Source organism: Phyllostomus hastatus, unplaced genomic scaffold, assembly GCF_019186645.2.
Source record: "Phyllostomus hastatus isolate PE091 unplaced genomic scaffold, TTU_PhHast_1.1 phas_contig_402, whole genome shotgun sequence".
NCBI lineage: Eukaryota > Metazoa > Chordata > Mammalia > Chiroptera > Phyllostomidae > Phyllostomus > Phyllostomus hastatus.
Window position 1 is genome coordinate 3,098,724 of NW_025333873.1, and position 21,527 is coordinate 3,120,250.

Consider the following 21,527-nt stretch of genomic DNA (forward strand, 5'->3'; position numbering starts at 1 on the left):
GGTAACAGACACCAGCCACAAAGCCGCCTGCGGGGTCGCGAGAGAGGGCCGGCCTGCAGCCGTTGGTGGGCGTGACCGCGCCAGTCTCGCGGGAGCGGCCGTTGGGCGGGCCGTTGTCCCCGCGGGTGGAGCGAGTTGCTAAGGAAATGACTGCCAGCAGCGCCGGGCCGCGCCGCGCCGCGCCGGCCGGGCGGGGTCTGGAGAGGCGCCGTTTCCGCTTCCGCTCCCTCTCCACAGCAGCCCCGTTACCGCCTCCTGGCCGGCCTCGCGCCTTTCACCGGCACCTTGCGTCGCCGCGCCGCCTGGCCCGCTACTGCCACGCGCGCCCCCGGGGCTCCCGGCTACGGCGCCGGCTCGGGTCGCGCTCCGCTCGCCTGCCCCTGAGGCCGCCGGCTAGCCGCCGCCATGGGTGCCTACCTTTCCCAGCCCAACACGGTGAAATGCTCCGGGGACGGGGTCGGCGCACCACGCCTGCCGCTACCCTACGGCTTCTCCGCCATGCAAGGCTGGCGTGTCTCTATGGAGGTGACGCGGGAGGGATTCGTAGCTTGGTCGCTGGAGGGCGGGAAGCCGATGGAGAAAAAGGGAGCAGGGGGATGGGGTCGTCCCCGGGGAAGGGTCCGAATCGAGAGCCTGAGTCCGCAGCGGCAGTTTGGGGGGGGGGGGCGCGGCACCGAGAGCGGGGCGGGGGCCGAGGGGGAGCTGCCGGTGCTTGGGGACGCTGTGCTGGTGGCCAGCTTGGTGGTGAGGTCTTTGCCATGTGGAGAGAGGCATCTTCCGCCAACTGACCGCCCTCTCCCCGTGCCTTCGCGCCATCCTCTCGTGCCAACACGGCTCTCCAGGCTCATAAACGGTGTGAGGTTTAGTGTGGGAGTAAAGATGAAAAGAGGGACTATTTGTTCACTTACTTTTGCGAGGAAGAGGCTAGTGTATGTGAATGACTGTACTTTAGATATTTAAATACATATGTATATGTGCGAGGCCTCTCTGGGCGAGGAGTTTGACAGTGAAAGGAAGCCCCGGCAAATAGTCTGTTTCAAGTTCTTAACACTTAGTTGCCCTGCGCACCGCATGTTAATTTCAGAGGTTCGACGTGACCTCTAAGAATTGTCACTGTGTATCCTCCTCAGGACCTTTTACGGCGTTTGGGAAACTTGAATTATGTCCATCAGTATAACTCTTTTTTTAAAATTATGCTTGATATTTTTGTCTCAACTGGGATTTTTCGAAAACTTCATTGTCATTTGCCTGTGCTTGTAGTTTAGAGTCTCCTTGATTTACAGTCATTTCATTTTTTTTTTGTCATAACCTGCAGAGAACGGATTTTCTCTTCTAGAAAACTTCACTCTGAGTAAAGGGGGGAAGGTCTGGGTGTAAAGGAGTACTATTGGGTGAAATGGATTTGAAACTACAAAGGAGCACAGGGAAACTAGGGTAGGAAGGGAAGGGAGAAAGACCTGTGTAAGACGTGTCTTTGTGACGATTATTGTGAGATCTAGGCAGGGGGCTCAGGAAATGCTTTAATTATGTCTGGGATTGAAGGTTTATCCGCTTACTAGGTGGGCTTCAGGTAACAGCCGAATACTGTCTCCCTTGGGAATTTCTTCAAATCCCTCGCTCCTCCCTGTGGTTAGCTCTGGAATGACAGTATAAACTTAAAGGTTTGTTCTCAGACTCAATTATTATACCCGCAGCAGACTTGAAACCGTTCTGTCTTTAGGTGTAAATGTCAAGATTGGAGGGAATCCTAGAGTTCATCTTATATATAGGATTGGCCAGAAAGTTCCTTTGTTTTTTCCATAAGATGACTCTACTGCACTTAGTTGTCTTTAACTTCATTGGAAACAATTTAGTTAGATTGTATTGTAACAGCTGTCATATCAGTGTGCATTTAAAAAACTTATCAAAATTGGTGAATTTTCGTGTAGCCATTTTAATATTGAAGATGGAAGAAAATATGCAACATTGTGGGCATAGCATATTATGCTTTATTATTCCAAGAAAGGTAAAAACAACTGAAATGCAGAAAAAGATTTGTGCAGTGTATAGGGAAGGTGGTGTGACTGATCGAACATGTCAGAAGTGGTTTGTGAAGTTTTGTGCTGGAGATTTCTCGCTGGATGATGCTCCATAGTCAGGTAGCCCAGTTGAAGTTGATAGCGATCAAATTAATACATTGAGAACATTCAACATTATAACAAATGGGAGATAGCCAACATACTAAAAAATCCAAATCAATAAAGTTACTGGTGAAAGTGAAAAATGTCTCTTTTATTTTAGGGACAAAACTAAACAGACCTTTTGGCCAACCCAGTAGTTTAGCTCCTGCATTTTACAGCTCAGAAGTTGAGGCCCCGGATGAAATAGTCAAAGATACATTTATCATCTATGTCAACCTGAAGTATAACGTTCATATTTTTCTGATGCTTGGTGCATGTAGTTATCTGACTGGCAGAAATAATTGGATATAATTTCAAAAGAAAAGCACTTATGTAAGGCTAGGGTTTGGGTTATTTGGGAGTTTGGTGGTTGCATTTCTATGGCCTTCTCTATTAATGTAAGATTTGAGGTGACTTTAGGTTTCTCATTCCATATTTTGCATTTTCCTCTCTGCTGTGGTTTTTCCATTGTTTAGTACTCTTCTTTCTTGTTTTCTCTATGAATTTGATATTCAGTTTTCCAAGTCATTGGCCCAGTAATTCTTGCTGTTTGCTTCTTTGCAGGGCATTTCCTTTATTTTTGGTTTCTCCTTGGTAATTAGAAAATTACCTTTTTTTCCTCAGGGGCTGTTTGGTTTGTAGAGGTTTTGTTAGACTACTCCTTAGATCCTAATCTTCCTTTTGGGAGATAACCACTTAGGTTTTAAAATCCTCCCTGTTTTGCTGTAACTTACCTTTTTTGAATAGCTAAATATACCTAATCAGATCCTCTCCAGGTCCTGTTTGGGATCCTTTTCTCCTTCCTTGGTACTTTTCCTTTTGGTTTTGTTCTTTATTTCTCCCAAAGTATAACACAATTTTCTTTGGTATGGCAAGGCAATAAGTATGACTTCGGGCCTCTTGAGTTAATCTTAGTTTTTTTCACAAAGTGTACCTCTGATGCCACCAATTAAGTCTATTGACCTTGTTTGCTTGGTCCTAATGATTCAGTTGAGGTTAGTTTATCATACCAATACACATTACAAAGGTTGCTAAAATCCTAACTCATAGATTCACCTGGAGAGAGTACTGTTTTACCCCTTTTCTCGAGGCACGGATGGCAATTGTTAATAGCTGGCATTTTACACTTTCTGCCTCTCTTTAGCCCCTCTTCATCAGGGTGTTTTGAGGAGGAGTAAGCAAAATACCACAGTTGGTGTTACCTTCCTTTCTTCCTACTCTCTGGCTTGGGGGGACCCCCAAGTTGGTAGAGGTATCATGTGTTCCGGAGGCTAGGAGGTAGGCTGTGCAGTGGCTCCTTGAGAAATGTGTGTGGAAAGGCTCTGAGTTTTTGGTGACTAATGAGAAGTCCAGCCCGAAATACAGTCTACAAGGGACAAAGGCACTTGTAGTTTTTGGTTGTGAGGTTCTCTGAAAGTGACCAAATTGCTTTCTGTGGGGTGTTAGGATTTCTCAAAACGTTTGTACTAATTATATTTGCCCTTTTTTAAAGGCAGTATCAATACCTTGAGTATAACTTTGAGTAGGCTGTTTGTTCACTGCTGGTTATTAACAGTCATAGAGGGTCATGTAGAATTGAATGTAAATAATGTTGAGTAGAGAATTCTTTAGATATCTGCATGACAGTTTAATTGTATTAGTGGGCAAAAATATAAAATAAGCCACCTTAAGCATGCTGTGGGGTTCCACTTGAGAGAGGGCATCTGAGACTGAAGGACATTTATGTCTGATCCTGAGATTAGTGTCTCATTTCTAGCTTAAAGCACTCTCTACTTATTGAACCAGGTTAGAATTCCTTTGTCTAGGATGCAGGTGAGCAACTATTATAGTGCATGCTTTTCATTTCATTAGCATGCAGTAGTACCTCTTCTTCACAGTTCAAAGGTAGTATGAAATGATGTCAGAGTTCTGCCCATAAATATGGAGAAATTGTTTTCTACTATACTGTTCCTTTATAACTTCTCAAGTGACTGGTTTGGGGTACAGTCAGAACTTATTCCTCAAGGTGGCAAGAATAGTTTACATGAATTATTTGTATTGCCCAATCTCCTAGCAGTTGTTACTACTGCTTCTCATCCCTGATCCTCTTTGGGGTTATCATCTTGGAATTATACTTTGAGAGGTAAGAATTTGATTTTGAGTGTAGAAATTTAACAGATTTGATCAGTAGCTCATCTCATTTTAAGGTGCTATCCAAATTATGTTTTCTGGGAAGCACAAACTTTAGAACTGAATTTAATCTGGGTCAAAGATGAAGTATATCAACTTTTAATGATACATAGTATTTGAAAATGTATATACAGGTCACTTTTTAAATAACATTGAGATATAATTCACATATCATATACATTTTTAAAAAGATTTTATTTATTTATTTTTAGAGAGAGGGGAAGAGAGGGAGAGAAACATCAATGTGTGGTTGCTGCTCGTGCACCCCCTACTGGCCCTGCAACCCAAGCATATGCCCTGACTGGGAATCGAACCGGTGACCCTTTGGTTCGTAGGTTGGTGCTCAATCCACTGAGCCACACCAGCCAGGGCCACGTGCCATATACACTGAAAGTGTACATTTCAGTGTTTAATTTTTTCAGAGTTCTGTAACCATCACCACTATCAATTTTTGAACATTTTCATAACCCCCAAAAGAAACCTTGTAACCATTACAAAGTTACTCCTTATCTTCCCTCTAATCTGGCAAGCACTAGTTTACATTATGTCTATTGATTTGCCTACTCTGAACATTTCATATAAGTGGAATTATATGTCACTTTTTTTAATAGAAATTAATCCTCTTTATTTCTGGCAAGAATGAACAAAACAAGACTAGTTCTTTTTCATGCACCATCATATTTGTCTTGAACTCAACCTCATGATGTAAGGAAACTATTATAGATGAGAGAATATGTTTGAATATTTTCTAAACATTTTTAACAAGAAAATATTGAAGCCTGAATTCATTTTAGGTCCTGTTGACTTTAGTGCTGCTTCTCAACTAGGGCATCACAGAATTCTTAAAATACTGGAATGTTGCAAGATGCATCTCTATGAACATTGAGGAATAAGATTACCTATTAAAAATTGGATTATTTTCTTTCTTTTTTATTTTCACCAATAACTTTATTGATTTGGATATTTTGAGTACGTTGGCTATTTCCTGCTATTGGCTTCCAGGGAATAGAGTACAGGGGTGCTGCTAAATAGCTTTCACTTTTTATGTCTGTTTTTTACTAATGATGGTATTATTAAGGGTTATCCATGTATCATTAATCAATCAGTACCAAATTCCTTTTTATGGCTGAATAATACAATACAATATGCCATTTTGTGGTCGTTTTGTTTATCCATTAGTTGATACGATGCTGTGAACATTAATGTACAAGTTTTTGTGTCTCAATAAGTTTTTATTTCTCTTGAGTATACAGTATATACCTAGGAGTGGAATTGTTGGTTCATGTAATAACTCCATGTTTAACATTTTGAGGAACTGTCTATTTTCCAAAATGATTCTACCAAAAGTGCCAGTTTCTCCACATCCTCCTTGTACTTGTTATTATCTGTCTTTTATTACAGTGTATGTGAAATGTTATGTCATTGTGGTTTTGGTTGTATTTCCCTGATGGCTAATAATGTTTGAGCACCTCTTGTTGTGCTTATTGGCCATTTACGTATCTTTGGAGCAGTGTCGGTTCAGATCCTTTGTCCATTTTTAATTGGATTGTCTTTTTTTCTTTTTACTGAGATTGAGTCCTTTCTATATTCTGGGTACAAGTCCCTTATCAGGTAGGATTTGCAAGTATTTTCTCCCACTCTGCCTTTCTGCTTTCTTGTTGAAGTCCAGTTTATCAAGAATTTTATAGTTTTAGTTTTTACATTTAGGTCTGTGATCCATTTTGAGTTACTTTTTGTGTATGGTGTAAGGAAGGGATCCAACTTCATACTTTGGCATGTGGATATCTAGTTATCTCAACACCATTTGTTAAAACGCCTCTTTCCCCTTAGAGAAATTATCTTGACATCACTGTTGAATGTCAGTGGACCATAAATATGAGGGTTTATTATGCCATTCCAGTACCAAGTTGTCTTGGTTGCTATAGTTTTGTGGTAAGTTTTCAAATGAGAAAGGAGACATATGTGTATCTTCCAACTTTTCTCTTTTACTTGTTTCTTCTTTTCTGGGTCCCTTGCATTTCCACATGAATTTTAGGATCAGTTTATTAATTTCTGTACAAAAGGCACCTGTGATTTTGATAGGGGTTGTTTGTGCTAATCTGTAGATCATTTTAGGAGTATTACTACTTTAACATTATTAAGTCTGTAGTTTTGTTATGGTATCTGTCTGGTTTTGGTATCAGCATAATACTGGCCTCATAGAATTAATTGGGAAGTGTTGTCTCCTCTTCTGTATTTTGAAAGACTTTATGAAGAATTGGTATCCTTTCTTTAGACACTTGGTAGAATTCACCAGTGAAGCCATCTGAGACTGGGCTTTACTTTGGTATGATTGTGAAGGATCTCTTGGAGGCGGTGAGACTAACTGGACTCTAAGGAAAGAGTGTAACAGACAAATGAGGTGGAGGAAAATGGGAGAAGAAAAAATATTAGAAGAAGGGATAGGAGGAGAGGCTCTGAGGCAGACATGCTTACTGTGCTGGGCTGGGGTGGTCAGTATTGAGTTCTTTTGAGGAATAGTTATGAGACGTAAGAGATTAGGTTATAGAAATGGGTAGGAGTGGTGTTGCGTGCCTTAAGTTTCCAGTAGCTTGTAGGGAATAAGTCTTATATGCAGCTGAATCCACTGAAGGTTCCAGCAATAAAATGTCATATTAGGAAGATTAATTTGGCAGTTGAATGTATGCAGGTTGGATTACCAGGGGCAGAGGGTAGAGACAGGAGAGGAGTTAAACTACTAAGAGTCAAGTAATTCAGGAACAGAGTTGCTAAGGAAAACTCAGTAGAACTTGGTGATGGAAGGTGGAAGACAGCCAGGTAATGAAGGAGGACCGGTAATAGGTGTTGCCTGGGAGAGTTAAGATTTCTTTGACAGAAATAAGACCTGTAGGGGAAGCTCTAATTTTTTGGAGACTGCTGAGTTCCTGTTACATATGTTAAGTTTGAGGTGGAGAGGGGACATCTGATAGTAATAGGCATTTGCAGTATAGAACTAAAGTTCTTCACAGAACCCAAGAGAACTTTAAAAAAAAACAGATGTGGTTTGTACTATTTGCTTATATACAATGGCTGGGGTGAATGGAGCCTGCAAAATAGCTCTTTGGATTGTTATTAAGGTTTTTGTCTGCTTTTGAAGTAAGATCTTGGGAGAGAAGGGTTTGAAGATTAGGAGTTTAAGCAGAAATGTTAAACTAGAAAGACAGGAAACACTGCTTTTGAGGCAGAGTGAAGGAGAAATTTTGAGGTAGAATAGGGAAGATGTGGTTAATATATTGGAGTCAATGGAGAATACAGAAAAAAATGGTAAATGTAATAGTGACCACAGTTAACACGATTTCATGACATCTTACGACTACAAGACTTAGTGGTCTGACTCAGGGGTAAAGAAAGCAGTTGGTCAGGTTGTGCAAGGTTGGATGAGGTCTTCTAGCTTGCTGAGAGACAGTGTTGAAATACTTGAGTCTGGCTCAGAAAGGGACGCAGAGAAAGAAAGGCAAGGCCAAAGGTAGGGAGGCTGTGATCAATGATGTAAAGGGGGGATTTGAAGTGCTTAGAGAAGGTAGAACAATTCCAGGTGATAATACAGATTCAAAACGCCTCACTAAGAAGTGGAGGAGAAGGGAATGTGGAGTAGTTCTAGGAAATGAGACCTCAAGGCATAAGATGAATCTTTACGGAGGGCGTTCCTCTTTGAGAATAAGCAGAGAAGAAAAATGTGAGCCAGGTGTTACATTTCACAGCAGAATATACATATTTATATGTTAAATTCCAGTTTACAAAGGACTCTGACATGTTTAGCATCATCCTCACAATAGTCCTGTGATGATATGGGCAAGGTAGATTTTCTTATTCCATTTCATAGACAATGAAATTAAGGCAAGAGATGGCTGGTCAGAGATCATGCAGTATGTGGTAGCATGGCTACTCAAGACCATGGGTTTTAGTGTTGTCATTATTATTCAGAATGGAATAATACTGTTTATTGTACAAAAATTTAAAATGTAAAAAAAGAATTATTACCCAAAGTTTACTTTCCACTAAGTTTTAATGCGTGATCTTCCAGACTTATTGCATATATATACAGGTAATTTTTTTCCTTTTTATTACTTGATATACAGGGTCCAGCAGAAGTAATGCCTGCTTGAGTGTGGTTGGTAGGGTAATAATATGGGTGTCATAATTTATAGTTTTAATTTGAACATTTCACCTAAAATATCATATGGTGTGCTTGAGTGTGATACTGTTATGTTGCAGAATTATATGCTTATGATTTTGTAATAAAAGGGGGGCATTATTTGTGCCAGACCCTGTATTATGAACTCATTTCCACATTCATTTGCATTCACCATTTCTAGCAGTTGCCTATCTTCCATTGGAAGGATGTACCATTTGTAATATAATCTATTCATGGAAATTTAGATGGTTATGATTGTTTTATTATAAATAATGCTGTAATGAACATTCTTATACATATCTTTATACCCTTGTCTTATTGCTTCTGTAAAATAAACTTTTAGAAATCAGATTATTAAAGGGCATGTGCATTTAGAATTTTGATACATGTTACCAAATTGTCCTCTAGGATAGCTATACTCATTTATATTCCTGTTGATAAGGATATGAGAATGTGATTTTACTTTACTCTTACCACCACTCTGTATTTTTAATCTTTTTCATCCTAATTGCAGAAAAGGATATTTTCTTGTTTTTAATTTCATCCTTTTGATTGCTATTGAAGTTAAATATTTTTTCATGTGTTCAGTGAGGCTAGATCTTCTGCTTCAAGATCATATGCCCTTTTGAGGAACAGATGAAGTCTACAGATGTTTTAAGTAGAGGTGTGAGTTCAAACGAGATGGTACAGCTGTGATCTGGAGTCGCATTGCAAGACAGAGAAAGACCAGCTGATTCTCTTGTTCCACTGGGGAGGAGTGGGCAGGAAGCCTGCTCCTCCCTCCCCTGCCAAAAAGTGGATTTGGTGGGACAAGTTTCTCAAATTTTAGTAATACATTTAAAAAATGCATAATTTACTTTTGAAAAGCTAAACATTCCTGTGGTTCAGTCTCACTTCCATCCCTCTGCACTCTTGTGCCCTCCCATAGTTAACTGCTTTTAATTCATTTTATGGGTATCCTTGTAGTATTACAATGTGGAAAGATACATTTCTGTGCTTCCTCTTCTTAGAAAGCAGCCTACTAAATATATCACTGTGCAGTTTGCTTCATTTGACAAAATACCTTGGAGATCTTCCATGGATTTTTTTTTTTTTTAAGGAAAGCAATACTGTGGAACTCCAGTATTTACTAAAATGATTTTTTTCATTTTATTTATTTCTTTTTAGAGAGGGGGGAAGAGAGAGGGAGAAAGAGAGGAAGAGAAGTGTCAATGATGTTTGAGAGATACATTGATTTGTTGCCTGTTGCATACCCCCAACTGGGGACCTGGCCCGCAACCCAGGCTTGTGCCCTGACTGGGAATCGAACTGGTGACCTTTTGGTTCACAGTCTGGCACATAATCTACTGAGCCACACCAGCCAAGGCTAAAATAATTTTAATTTAATGTTACTGGAATGTGTACAAATACAAAACTGCATATAAATTTCATGCCAACAAACCACACTACAAAAACAACAGAATATCAACATTAACATGACATACCATTTTTGTGGAAGCTAATTAGACACAGCATGATTTACATAGTGATTACCGAGGTAGTTTTTTTCTTTCTTTCTTTTTTTAATCCTCACCTGAGGACATTTTTTCATTGCTTGTAGAGAGAGAGAGGAAGGGAGAGAGAAGCATTAATAAGAGAGAGAAGCATCACTAGGTTGCCTCCCCTGTGTACCAGGACTGGGAATTGAACCCACAACCTAGGTATATGTCCTGACCGGGGAATTGAACCCACAACCTTTTGGTTATGAGACCATGCTCCAACCAACTGAGCTATACTGGCCAGGACCTGAGGTACAGTTTCTAATGGGTTTAGTGTGCCTGTACTACACTGTGGCCCATGCTGATTCAGTTCTCCCACTGCTTTTCTGTAATTCAATCTAGTCCTCCTTTTTTCTACTTTTTATTTATTCCATATCACTACCATCTTTCTATATGAATTATACCATCATTCTGTATGATTTACCCATTTATTGTGTTTAGTTTGTATATCCCTTACTAGAATGTAAGTTTTTTAATGAAGTGTGGGGGTTTATTTTATTCAGATATTTATCCTGAGCACTCAGAACTCATCCTGGCACATAATGGATACTCAAATATTTGATGAATGAATGAACAAATGAATTCTTAAGCACATTAAAGTCTGAGAACTACTGGTAGAGGATGCTGGAGAAATAGACAATCATTAAAGCAGGCAAGAAGGTGTTGAGAATGGTGGTGAGGAGAAGGTGGCCCAGTAAGATAAGCCCTGGCTTAGAGGAAAGGGAGACCCTCATGGCTGGTGGTAGCGTGGTTGGAAGAAGGAGAAGGTGACCTTTGGTCTGTGGCACTCTCCAGACCCTGGGGATGTAAGAGGCATTTGGTAGTGACCACAGATAGGCCATCAAAGGCCATCCATGGCAGTCCATCAGATTTGGAGCACTTTTCTTCTGGAGACAGTCAGAGTGACATACAGAACTAGACATTTTTTGATGCTCTCCTTCCTTACCTTAAAATAACTTATTTTCTAGACTTTTATAGTGAAGGCATAGTCTTACTTCAGGGATAACAGAAGAACCACTGTACCCAGATTTCCTAACTATTAATAAAATTAGAAATTTTAAAATGTTAATGCTTAAAAGAAGGAGGAGAACTGTTACTTAACACAAGGATAATCTATCAAAGTAAATAAATAGTTGATTAAAATCTTTTTGTTTTTGGAATGCACCTGAGGGGAAGGTTGGGTTGTTTTCCAAGATGGGGCACGGTAAACCGTGGCACATTTTTACCTAGGTCTGACCATCTTGGTTGAACTATGGCTTAACCTGGAATACTAATTTTAGGGGCGACAGAACTTTGTTGTTAGAAGAATTTGATTAAACCTAGCCTTCCAGCTGAAACGTTGGAATGGCAAGACCATTATAAACTTCTTTTCGTGTGCTAGGAGGTCAGTGTCGAATGATACCTCAATTCTGACTGGGGGTAGGAGATAGGAAGGCTGATTATATGGGGCATTGTAAATTCCAGGTAACAAGTGCTAAACACAGCATAGTTTCATAACATTACTTGTTGGGAAGATACTCTTTTGTAAATATATCTTCTGCCTACTCTGAGGGTAACTTCTTGAATGAATTTAAAACTTTGAAGAAGGTGTTTAAATGGTGTTTCGGGCGGGCAGGGCAGAGTATAAATGTATATAGTTCTACACATCTCTAGTGCTTTCACTCAGGCTGTTTTAGGATTCTCCTAGAGAACTTTTTAGGTTGGTAATGCCCTCCGGTCTCATTGTACTATGTTTCCTAGCATTTTCTTCCTTGAAGTTCTCTGATTCATGGAGTGGGTCTGGAAGTGACTTTAAAGATCCTTTATTCCAGTTATTTCATAGTTGCTACACACAGTTTGGATTTGTATCCGAAAAGGTCAGGTCTAGAGTTCCAGCAGCCAAACATTCTGCCACCTGGACTGAGCTCTCTTAGGCTGAGGCTGCTAGGTGGTGCAGCGGTGGTGCACCCACTGCAGAGGTGGTGACCTGATTCATCTCTCTTCTTTCCTTCCTCCTTCCTTCCTTTTGTTCCTCCCTTCCCTCCCTTACTCTTCTTCCTTTCTCCCTCCCCTGTATTCTTAGTTTATTGTTCCATCTTATTTGTAGGCCATGTAGGTCAGCTAGGGAAGGGTTAGTGAGACTGAGGTGTGAACCCAATCCTCATGACTTGAGGTAGACAAAGAAGACTATCCTTTGACCTTGAAAAATGCTAATTATGCTTTTCTTTTTCCTAGGATGCTCACAATTGTATTCCTGAGCTGGACAGTGAGACGGCCATGTTTTCTGTCTACGATGGACATGGAGGTAACTTTAACAGATCATATTGGTAACATTCTAACACTCTGATTCCAGACTTTATAGGGCAAGAACAGGTCCTTTGTTCTTTTACTTTCCAAGGTTCCAGTCCTCAGATACCATTTCCTGTCTGGTGCTCTTTTTCTCTGTTCTACCATTCTTCCTTCCCCATAGGATATTGTATTGATTCATAATCTCACTAGGCCTAGTTGTAATCCAAGAAAGCCTCCTACATTAGCATTTTTTTTTTTTACTGAAAACTAAGTATGCAAGTAAAAACAAAAACAACACAAGGAATATATTAATATAGCCTCGAGAAAGGTGATGGTGAAGTCCATTTTCTGAGTCAGAACTTCTCAAACATTATCTTTTAAGTAGGTTTTGGTTGTGCTAAGATATTCATCTCTTCAGCCCATGGGGTTTACTCCAGTATGGCATATAGATAATACATTACTTTCAGTGCTCTGGGTGACCTTACATTTCTTCCAGGGGAGGAAGTTGCCTTGTATTGTGCCAAATATCTTCCTGATATCATCAAAGATCAGAAGGCCTACAAAGAAGGCAAGCTACAGAAGGTCTGTCTTCCCACAATGTTCACTCTTCACTTCTGCAGGCTTTCACTTGTTTTCCAGTTCTTGGCTTTTCCTTTCTCACTGACACCTAGCTGCTTCTTAAAGAACCCTGTGCCTAAAATGAGCTTATTCCCCCTTGGGCCTTTTTAGAGCTGCCTTATCATTCCCAGGTCTCTGAGCTATGTTTTATTTACATGTGAGTGTCTCCGAGTGTGGCGGATCATACTCTAATTTACACCTCATCCTTGTGACCAGGATTCTATATGGACAATTTATTTTATGCCTGTTGTACTTTTTCCTACACTGGCATCATACTGTTTTGCTTATATTCAGGCTTTGGAAGATGCCTTCTTGGCTATTGATGCCAAACTGACCACTGAGGAAGTCATTAAGGAGCTGGCACAGATGGCAGGGCGACCCACTGAGGATGAAGATGAAAAAGAAAAAGTAGCTGATGAAGATGATGGTGAGTGTGGCATCTCTTGTTTGAGAAGAAATTGACTTTTTTAAAAAGTACTGTTCTTTAGTGTAAATTATTTATGCATCAATTCTAAGGGTAACGGGGACCTGGAGAGTCCTTATATTAAAGAACTCTGTGTTCTCCTGCATTACATGTGATTATGAAAAGGAGAAAGAGAATTAACCTCTGTTGAGTGCCTAGTGTTATTGTTGTAAGCATTTTTATATACATTATCTTTTGTCCCTGATGGGGTCTTTCTGGTTCCTATTAATGTTTATGTGACTTTTTTCAAGACTGGAGCTGTCATTATCCCCTGCATCCAGTCATTAAGCCTGGGCTGCACGCCTAGACTGGCACTGTGGGCTTCTGGGTCCTCAGTCAGAACAGGGTTTCCAACTTAGCAATAAAAACGAGAGGCGATAAGGAAAATATAGTAACTGCCATTCCTTTGACTAAGAAGGGGGTGAAAGACAAAGGCCAAAGGACAGAAGTAGAGGGGTTTTTCTGAGACTTGATAAAGTGAGAGGACCCTTAGGGGTAGGAAGTGGTGGGGAAGTTGGAACTCAGGCTATAAGGGCAGTGGATGTAGTGAGAGAGGGACTAATCCCCTGAGGAGTCTGGCATGGGGGCGCTGATTTAGCCTCTTACCTGCAGTGGACAATGAGGAGGCGGCACTGCTGCATGAAGAGGCTACCATGACTATTGAAGAGCTGCTGACACGCTACGGGCAGAACTGTCACAAGGGTGCTCCCCACAGCAAATCTGGAGCTGGGACAGGCGAGGAACCAGGGTCCCAGGGCCTCAATGGGGAGGCAGGATCTGAGGACCCATCTAGGGAATCTTCTTCAGAGGAAAATGGCCCCACAGCCAAGGCCCACACAGGCCTTTCCTCCAACTCGGAACGTACAGAGGCAGGCCAAGGTGGTGAGCCTGGCACTCCCACTGGTGAGGCTGGGCCTTCCTGTTCTTCAGCCTCCGACAAGCTGCCTCGAGTTGCTAAGTCCAAGTTCTTTGAGGACAGTGAGGATGAGTCAGATGAGGTGGAGGAGGAAGAGGAAGACAGCGAGGTAAGGGCCTGCAGGGGCACATAGATGTTGAAGTTGCAGAGAGGGCTGCTACCACCCATAGCTTTTTGACATCATCCCCCAGGACCCACTGTATTCTAAACTTTTCTTGAATTCATTATCTCCAACAACACAGGCACCATTATCCCTCTTACCTCTTCCTTTGTTGGTAAATAGATCTAGTTCTGGCCTCTCAGAGTCTGTCTCCTAGAGAGAGAACAGGAAGATGGTAGTCACTACTTTGGGTATTTGGGTATTTCCTTTTCTGGGCAACTTACTTTCTGGTTCTGTTGCCTAGAAGGTGCTTTTGGCTGACAGTCCTGGCCTTCCCCAGGGCTTTCTGCTAGGGACTGCTGAGCCCAGTTTAGGATATTAAATAATACCCATCCTTTCCCCCAAATTTCTCACTGTGATCATATAATTGCATCTTTTAGTGTTTTGAGGACCTGTGTTCAGCAAGGCCTCTTTGTTTTGAGTAGGAGTTGGGGGAGTGGGGCAGGAGTTCATCCCAGTCTCAGTGGCCTGGGAACATCCCTCCGGCAGGAATGCAGTGAGGAAGAGGATGGCTACAGCAGTGAAGAAGCAGAGGAAGATGAGGATGACACCGAGGAGGCTGAAGAGGACGAGGAAGAAGAGGAGGAGATGATGGTCCCTGGGATGGAAGGCAAAGAGGAGGTGTGTGGGGAGGAGGAGCAGTAAATTTTGAAAAACCAAGAGGCAGGTGTGAATATCCTGATTCTGATTTTTGGAGAGGGGATCCCCTTGCTGTCCTAGCACTGAACTCATGGTCATGGGGGTATTTATTCTTCAAGGGGAACTAGGGTTTTTGGGTAGAATGGTCTCAGAAAAGGGAGGGGGCATGATATAGTGTCTGGAAAGACTACATCCATGCTCCTCCTCTGTGTTAAAACTCTCTTGGAGGTCCTAGTGAGAGGAGGGAGCATAGGCAACTGGTCAGGGGCGCACTGGCGAGACGCTCATGTCCAGAAGCTCCCATGATATTCCCTTTCTTCTCTTAAGCCTGGCTCTGACAGTGGTACAACAGCAGTGGTGGCTCTGATACGAGGGAAGCAGTTGATTGTAGCCAATGCAGGAGACTCTCGCTGTGTGGTGTCTGAGGCTGGCAAAGCTTTAGACATGTCCTATGACCACAAGCCGGAGGATGAAGTGGAGCTAGCACGCATCAAGAATGCTGGTGGCAAGGTCACCATGGATGGGCGAGTCAACGGGGGCCTCAACCTCTCCAGAGCCATCGGTAAGGGCTTACGAACCATGGGAAAGACTTCTGGGGTCTTGTTCTCTGTTTCAGACTATGTAGTAGCAGCCTTTAATCTTCATTGCCCTTGTACCTTCCTAAGTATGTTTGTATCTACCACCTATATCCCTAAATGTCTCTCTGAGATCAGTAAGATGGTTATCATTTCTGGATGATGAAAAAGGCAAGTTAGCTCAACAACCTAAAGTCAGGGCTGAAACTAGAAAAACAAGAACTCATTTCTCTTGTCTGCTAGATTTTGGAAAGGCATGGAAATGAAGAATGGCAAGGCTTCCAAGACAAGCCTGTGAGAAGTGCCCGAACTACTCATTAACAGACTATTCCTTTACTTCAGGAGACCACTTCTACAAGAGAAACAAGAACTTGCCACCTGAGGAACAGATGATTTCAGCCCTTCCTGACATCAAGGTGCTGACTCTCACTGATGACCACGAATTCATGGTCATTGCCTGTGATGGCATCTGGTGAGCACTGGCAGGATGCCTTAAAATTCCCTTTTCTCTGCAGCATTACTTTTTGTGTAGGGCTCTGAGCTGCTTTGGCTTTATCGTCCCTCGACTGACTGCATTCGGCACCTTCTCTCAAGCTGCTCTAGGAGCAGAACCTAGGCAGGCAGCTTGGGGGTATCAGGACCCCCAAGCCTAAGGCAGAGCTGAGAACAAGCTCTGTGTTAATGTTGGCTCGGGCTGTCACTTCTGTCCACACTCTTCTACTCTGCTTTGGTGGGACTAAAGAAGATTTATTGTTTTTGATCCCAGGAATGTGATGAGCAGCCAGGAAGTTGTAGACTTTATTCAATCAAAGATTAGCCAGCGTGATGAAAATGGAAAGCTTCGGTTATTGTCATCCATTGTGGAAGAGGTGAGTCCCAGGGTGGAGGAGAGTGTCTGGTCCGCATAGCCAAGGTTTTCTCTGAGACCAGAGCCTGGGAGGATCATTCATTAGTGACAGAGGCCAGAACCTGACTAGAAAGTTGCACTTTCCCTCCTTCCCCTGATTTACCCGTTCACCTCATGGACTAGCAAATGGGCCATTCTGTAACACCTGTCGCCCATTTCCTTCTGCCACCTTGTTTGGCAGGGCCAGCTTTCTAGTGGGACTTTAGGCTTCCAGGGCGGTGTTCAGACCCTGAAGCTGTGCTACCCCACCCCTTTTGTAGCTGCTGGATCAGTGCCTGGCACCAGACACTTCTGGGGACGGTACAGGGTGTGACAACATGACCTGCATCATCATTTGCTTCAAGCCCCGGAACACAGCAGAGCTTCCGCCAGAGAGTGGCAAGCGGAAACTGGAGGAGGTGCTTTCTACTGAGGGGGCTGAAGAAAATGGCGACAGTGACAAGAAGAAGAAGGCCAGGCGGGACTAGTGGTGTTGGTTGTCCAGACCCCTGTCCCCCTAGACTGTTTTTTGAGCCCTCTGGACCTGAGACTGAGTTTTGTCTTTTTCCTTTAGCCTTAGCAGTGGTTGTGAGGTGTGCAGGGGAACTGGGTGGCTTCACTCAGCCCATTCCAAAGAGGGCTCTCCCTCCGCACGGCAGCCTGGGAGCCTCTGCTGTTCTCCCCAGCCTCCTCCTCGCTCCTCGGGGCTCGTCGGCGGTTCTGTGCCTGTGCTCTGTTGTGTTGGAGGGAAGGACTGGAGGTTCTGGTTTTTACTCTTGTGAACTTTATTTAAGGACATTCTTTTTTATTGGCGGCTCCATGGCCCCAGCCGCTTGCACCCGCTCTCTGTTGTACACTTTCAATCAACACTTTTTCAGACTAAAGGCCAAAACCTAATCACGCCCATGGTGTCCTTTTTTCTTTACTGCCGCCCTGTCTAGGTCACCAGGTTGCCTGGGCTTCAGACTTGACCCCATCAGTGGCATCTACCTAGCCTGTGTGTGTGTGTGCGCGCGCGCGCGCTTCACGTGCAAGCCTGTGTCTGGGGGAGACGGGGGCCCGGTATTTCAACTCCCTGAGTTGCTGCCAGGCCGCCTGGCGTCGCCGCTTGTCCTCGCCACCTCCTAGAGCCAGGAGTAATTTCCTCGTTCCTTACGAAGGCAGTAGGACCTGCCAGGTGGCCCTTACGACGAAACCGGGACTGCGCTTAATCCCTTTTCAGCCGGTTTCTACCTCGTCTCTGATTGGCTGTCCTAGTCTGCACGTCACAATCACTTCCTGGTCATTCTGTGAAAGCCTAGTTGCCTCTGCTGTCCGCGGACTACCCGTCCCATGAGGCTCTGCGGTAGCGGAAGCGGAAGCGAGTACGGAGGTACCAGCTGGTCTCCGTAGGGGGGGGGGGTAGGGGGCTCCATGAATGGACGCGGCGTCGGCGGCGGGAGCGGCCTGAGCTGGGCGCCGGGGCCAGGGCCGGGGGCTGCCCGGGGCCCGCGCCACTGTATGGGCGTGGCCCGCGGGCCCTGAGGGGAAGGGCGGGCGGTGCACCAAATTGGGAGGGGCGGGGCCGGGCGGCCACAGGCCAGAAGAGCGTCGGGCTGGAGCCGGTCACGATGCCCCGAAGGAAGCAAAGCCACCCGCAGCCGGTGAAATGCGAGGGGGTCAAAGGTCAGGGGTCAGGGGACGTGATGGGGGAGGAGCGGGCATGGGGTCAGTGGAGTGGGTTCAGGTCGGGGTGGAAGGGGACTCCTGAGGGATGGGGGTAGGCGCTCTGGACTTCTAGCTTCCCACAGAGGTACTAAAGGGACCCGGGAGGGTCTACAGGGCTGGGCAGTACAGTCCACGAGGTCAAGGGCCCCCGGGTGCGAATAATGGGTATGGATCCTGAGGGAAAATCTACAAGTCCCCTCCCCTCTTCAGTGGATACAGAAGACTCCCTCGATGAAGGACCTGGGGCCCTAGTATTGGAGAGTGATTTGCTACTAGGCCAGGATCTGGAGTTTGAGGAGGAAGAGGAAGAGGAAGAGGAGGAAGGTGACGGCAACAGCGACCAGCTCATGGGCTTCGAGAGAGACTCTGAAGGTGGGTTTTGGGGACTGAGTCAAGGATTGGTGATACTTGGAATCCCAGCCCTTCAGGAGGCGGGGTGGGGTTTGATGCCAGTGAGCACAACACCGTTTCCTGCCACAAGCTACGGCTGGTTTAGGTTAGATTTGAGCTACATTTCTTCACGTTCTTAACTGTCCACTCAGCCTCACCCCTTTGTTGAGGTGAAGTTCTGATCCAAAGGTGGTGTGAATACGACAGTGGACAAGTCACTGGCTAAAAGTAAATGCCCTTTTTATAACCTTGTTTTGTTCCATAGGCCATTCCTTATGTGAATTTACTTCTGAGAGGTTCAGGGAAGCAACTTCTCATTCAAACTAGTACTTATCTCTACTATCCCTTTAACCTGCAGCATGAGATCCTTCTTATTGAGGTTTTAGCTCTACCCTCAAGTATCCTTCCACATTCCTCTCGCCTGTGACCTTAGCATTACCCCATCCTAATTTGCTGAAGGATGTTTTTTAGTCAGTGAAAGAACCCAGTAAAACAATCCATCCTTTAGGCTTAGAAGTGGTATTACATGCATTCCTTTGTTTATACTTCCCTCCAAATTTCACCTCACTTTTGAGCGTTTTTATTTTATAATTAGGTCTATACTAAAAGGGACATTCCTAATACAGAATTTACAAAAAAGTCTCAGGCTTCTGCCTGGTGTATTTTTACTGTCCTAATGCTAAGAATCAGTTAATGACATTATTGGTTCACTTCAGTCTGTGGTCCACTGTGAGCCCTTCATCTTTTTCTTTTAAGTAGAGCTGGGCACAGCTCTGTCTTTACTAGGTTAGTCCAGGCTCGGCAGTAGACAATTCATAATTGACTTATGGGATCGTCGAAGGGAAAAGAAGGAGGGCCAAGCAAATAGGAAGACCCCAAGTGAGAAAGGGCGTTTTGGAGTCTGGTCCTGCCCAACACTGATGTCTCTTTTCATGTCTGCCTCACCAGGAGACTCTCTGGCACCCAGGCCTGGGCTTCCCTACGGGCTGAGCGACGACGAGTCTGGGGGTGGCCGGGCACTAAGTGCCGAGAGTGAAGTTGAGGAGCCAGCCAGGGGTCCAGGGGAGGCCAGGGGTGAGAGGCCAGGCCCAGCCTGCCAGCTGTGTGGGGGGCTGACAGGTGAGGGGCCATGTTGTGGGTCAGGAGGGCCGGGTGGGGGGGCCCCGCTGCCCCCACGGCTACTATACTCATGCCGCCTCTGCGCCTTCGTGTCCCACTACTCGAGCCACCTGAAGCGGCACATGCAGACACACAGCGGGGAGAAGCCGTTCCGCTGTGGCCGCTGCCCCTACGCCTCAGCCCAGCTCGTCAACCTGACACGACATACCCGCACCCATACTGGCGAGAAGCCCTACCGCTGTCCCCACTGCCCCTTTGCCTGCAGCAGCCTGGGCAACCTGAGGCGGCATCAACGCACCCATGCAGGGCCCCCCACTCCTCCCTGCCCGACCTGTGGTTTCCGCTGCTGTGCTCCTCGTCCAACCAGGCCTCCCAGTCCCACAGAGCAGGAGGGGACAGTGCCCCGGCGACCTGAAGGTAAGATGCTGGGGACCAAAGAACCTGGTCCACAGGCAGGTGGCCCTAGGGGTGGGTATTTGGATTCACCAGGTCTTTGTCCCCACAGATGCTCTGCTGCTTCCAGATTTGAGCCTCCATGTGCCGCCAGGTGGTGCCAGTTTCCTGCCGGACTGTGGGCAGCTGCGGGGTGAAGGGGAGAGCCTATGTGGGACTGGATCAGAACCACTGCCAGAGCTGCTGTTCCCTTGGACCTGTCGAAACTGTGGACAAGAGCTGGAGGAGGGGGAGGGTAGTAGGCTAGGAGCTGCCATGTGTGGGCGTTGCATGCAAGGAGATGCTGGAGGAGGTGCTAGTGGGGGCCCCCAGGGACCCAGTGACAAAGGCTTTGCCTGTAGTCTCTGCCCCTTTGCCACTCACTATCCCAACCACCTGGCCCGGCACATGAAGACACACAGTGGCGAGAAGCCCTTTCGCTGTGCCCGCTGTCCCTATGCCTCTGCTCACCTGGATAACCTGAAACGACACCAGCGTGTCCACACAGGAGAGAAGCCCTACAAGTGCCCCCTCTGTCCCTATGCCTGTGGCAACCTGGCCAACCTCAAGCGTCACGGTCGCATTCACTCTGGGGACAAACCTTTTCGGTGTAGCCTTTGCAACTACAGCTGCAACCAGAGCATGAACCTCAAACGCCACATGCTGCGGCACACAGGCGAGAAGCCCTTCCGCTGTGCCACCTGCGCCTATACCACAGGCCACTGGGACAACTACAAACGCCACCAGAAAGTGCATGGGCATGGTGGCACAGGAGGGCCTGGCCTCTCTGCCTCTGAGGGCTGGGCACCACCTCACAGCCCCACTTCTGTTTTGAGCTCTCGGGGTCCGCCGGCCCTGGGCACCCCTAGTAGTCGGGCTGTCCATACAGACTCACCATGAACTAGGCTCTTCTCCCCCAGGGCCATATGGATTAGTCCTGACCTTCCTGTATGTTTTATAGATGGACCAGAAGTCACCTTCTTCCCCCGCTGGCCAGGGGCTCCACACAGACTAACCTAGGCACTATATGGACCAGCCCAAACTTCATAACTGGGAGGGGCCCATATGGATGGGGGGGAGGGGGGCCTTTCCTTGACTGATGCATTTCATTAGCTCAGCAAGAATGGCCCTGCATTCACCTCCACTGCTCCCAGGAGCTGTGGAAAAACTGGCTGGGGGACTGCCCAGCCTCCCACCTGTTTATTTAACTTATTTCAGCGCTTTATAATAAAGGAAACACTAACAAAGCCATGCCTATGCTGAATTGACAGTGGCAAGCACAACTCAGCCTCACCCTTGATCACAGCAGTCTGC

At 45.2% G+C, this 21,527-nt stretch overlaps 2 protein-coding genes across 3 annotated transcripts; both read left to right on the forward strand.

Annotated features, from left to right (window-relative positions):
- Window positions 1–204: 204 nt before the first annotated feature.
- Window positions 205–17,462, forward strand: PPM1G (protein phosphatase, Mg2+/Mn2+ dependent 1G). Its single transcript, XM_045844435.1, has 10 exons — window positions 205–525; window positions 12,255–12,324; window positions 12,805–12,890; window positions 13,221–13,353; window positions 14,002–14,414; window positions 14,955–15,086; window positions 15,432–15,666; window positions 16,022–16,151; window positions 16,446–16,548; window positions 16,847–17,462. The coding sequence occupies exons 1-10, from the start codon at window positions 406–408 to the stop codon at window positions 17,051–17,053; spliced, it is 1,629 nt and encodes a 542-aa protein (XP_045700391.1). The 5' UTR covers window positions 205–405; the 3' UTR covers window positions 17,054–17,462.
- A 508-nt stretch (window positions 17,463–17,970) lies between these two features.
- ZNF513 (zinc finger protein 513) lies at window positions 17,971–21,460 on the forward strand. 2 transcript variants are annotated; one of them, XM_045844334.1, is made up of 4 exons: window positions 17,971–18,230; window positions 18,483–18,644; window positions 19,611–20,198; window positions 20,287–21,460. In XM_045844334.1, the coding sequence occupies exons 1-4, from the start codon at window positions 18,176–18,178 to the stop codon at window positions 21,111–21,113; spliced, it is 1,632 nt and encodes a 543-aa protein (XP_045700290.1). In that variant the 5' UTR covers window positions 17,971–18,175; the 3' UTR covers window positions 21,114–21,460. The 2 variants fall into 2 exon arrangements, with proteins under 2 accessions (XP_045700290.1, XP_045700291.1); XM_045844335.1 differs by lacking the exon at window positions 17,971–18,230 and adding an exon at window positions 18,243–18,357.
- The last annotated feature ends 67 nt before the right edge of the window (window positions 21,461–21,527 follow it).